Source organism: Phaethon lepturus, unplaced genomic scaffold (assembly GCF_000687285.1).
Source record: "Phaethon lepturus isolate BGI_N335 unplaced genomic scaffold, ASM68728v1 scaffold22062, whole genome shotgun sequence".
NCBI lineage: Eukaryota > Metazoa > Chordata > Aves > Phaethontiformes > Phaethontidae > Phaethon > Phaethon lepturus.
This window is the reverse complement of record NW_010522891.1, coordinates 5,031-6,348: the sequence shown is the minus strand read 5'-3', so window position 1 is coordinate 6,348 and position 1,318 is coordinate 5,031. Positions and strand designations below refer to the sequence as shown.

Sequence of the window (1,318 nt, the reverse complement as noted above, 5' to 3'; positions counted from 1 at the left end):
CCTGGACCCGTCCTGCCGCACGCTGGTGGGCTTCCAGGGGCTGTTGGAGCGGGAGTGGATCGAGGTGAGACCAGTGGTCCTCAGGGGGCCAAGGACCCGAGCCCAGCTGGGCACCCCCAGCTTCCCTTCACCCCTGTTATTCCCCCTCGGGGGGTCCCGCAGGCTGGCCATCCCTTCCACCTCCGCTGTGCCCACTCTGCTTACTCCCACGCCCGGCTGAAGCAGGAGGCGCCACTTTTCCTCCTCTTCCTCGACTGCGTGTGGCAGCTGAGCCGCCAGTTCCCCTTCTCCCTGGAGTTCAGCGAGCATCTCCTCCTCACCCTCTTTGACAACGCCTACGCCTCCGCCTACGGCACCTTCCTCTGCAACAATGAGAAAGAGAGGCGAGTGGGGCAGGAGGGCTTATCCTGCCTTTACACTGCCAGATATGGCAGAGCAAAGCCCTCCTGGACACAGCTCGGGTCAAACTTGGCCCCACAACCCCTGGCAGGAACTGAAATGCGTCTCAACTCTCCCATAGGTGCCTGTGTAAAGTGAAGGAGAGCACGCACTCCCTCTGGGCCTGGCTGAACCAGCCGGGGGAGAAGAAGAAGTACCTGAACCCTCTCTACTCACACAACACCCTGGTCATCTGGCCCTCCGTTGAGCCCCAGAGCATCCAACTCTGGCAGGGTAAGCTGGATCCAGCGCTCTCAAAACTGGGCTGGGTGAGGGAAAGCTGCTCTGCTTTTCCCCCTCTTGACAAGGCTACAGCACGACCTAAGTAACACACACAGCCCCTTCTCTCCTAGGTTTATTCTTCCGATGGATCCGTTCATCCCAGCACCTGGACGAGGCCTGGGCAGAGATCCAGCGGTTAGTAGAGGGCAACGATGCCCCTGTCAAGGAGAGCACGGGGAACAGGATGAGCCGGTCGCTCTCTGACCCCGCTGCCCGGACGGAGAGCAAAAGATGAACAGCAGCACTGGCAATTCGGTCCCTGCGAACACTCCCTGTCCCCGTGGGCTGCCAGGCCAAGGTGATGCTGCAGCTTTCCATGGGAAGCGCTGTGCAGGACAAAGGCTCCGTGGAGCCCGGAGGACAGCCCTCGGAGGTGGGGACAGACTCCCTTTTGCAGCCTCTGGGCTGCACAGACTGAGCTTGTTTCAGTAAAGTGGTCTCTCTCCCAGCTCGCGCCTGCTTTCTGCTCTTCTGTAGGGGCAGGAGCGGCCCCACTCCCTGGCAAGTGTGGCTCCTTCCCCGTGGGATTTCAGCAGTGCTCGTACCCGGACTGCTGGTGGAGCAGAAGGGCAGGAGGCAGCGGGAGGTCGCTGTGCTC

General features: G+C 61.5%; 1 protein-coding gene across 1 annotated transcript in view; it reads left to right on the top strand.

Moving 5' to 3' along the window:
- The window catches only part of LOC104616834 (myotubularin-related protein 9-like), a gene marked incomplete at its 5' end in the record, with an annotated part of 4,239 nt that extends 3,284 nt beyond the window's left edge, over positions 1-955 (top strand). Inside the window, 4 exons of the mRNA XM_010281976.1 lie at positions 2-64; positions 163-383; positions 521-672; positions 792-955. Of these exons, the coding sequence (XP_010280278.1) occupies positions 2-64; positions 163-383; positions 521-672; positions 792-955 (600 nt within the window). The remainder of the gene's footprint in view (position 1; positions 65-162; positions 384-520; positions 673-791) is intronic.
- Between the last annotated feature and the right edge of the window lie 363 nt (positions 956-1,318).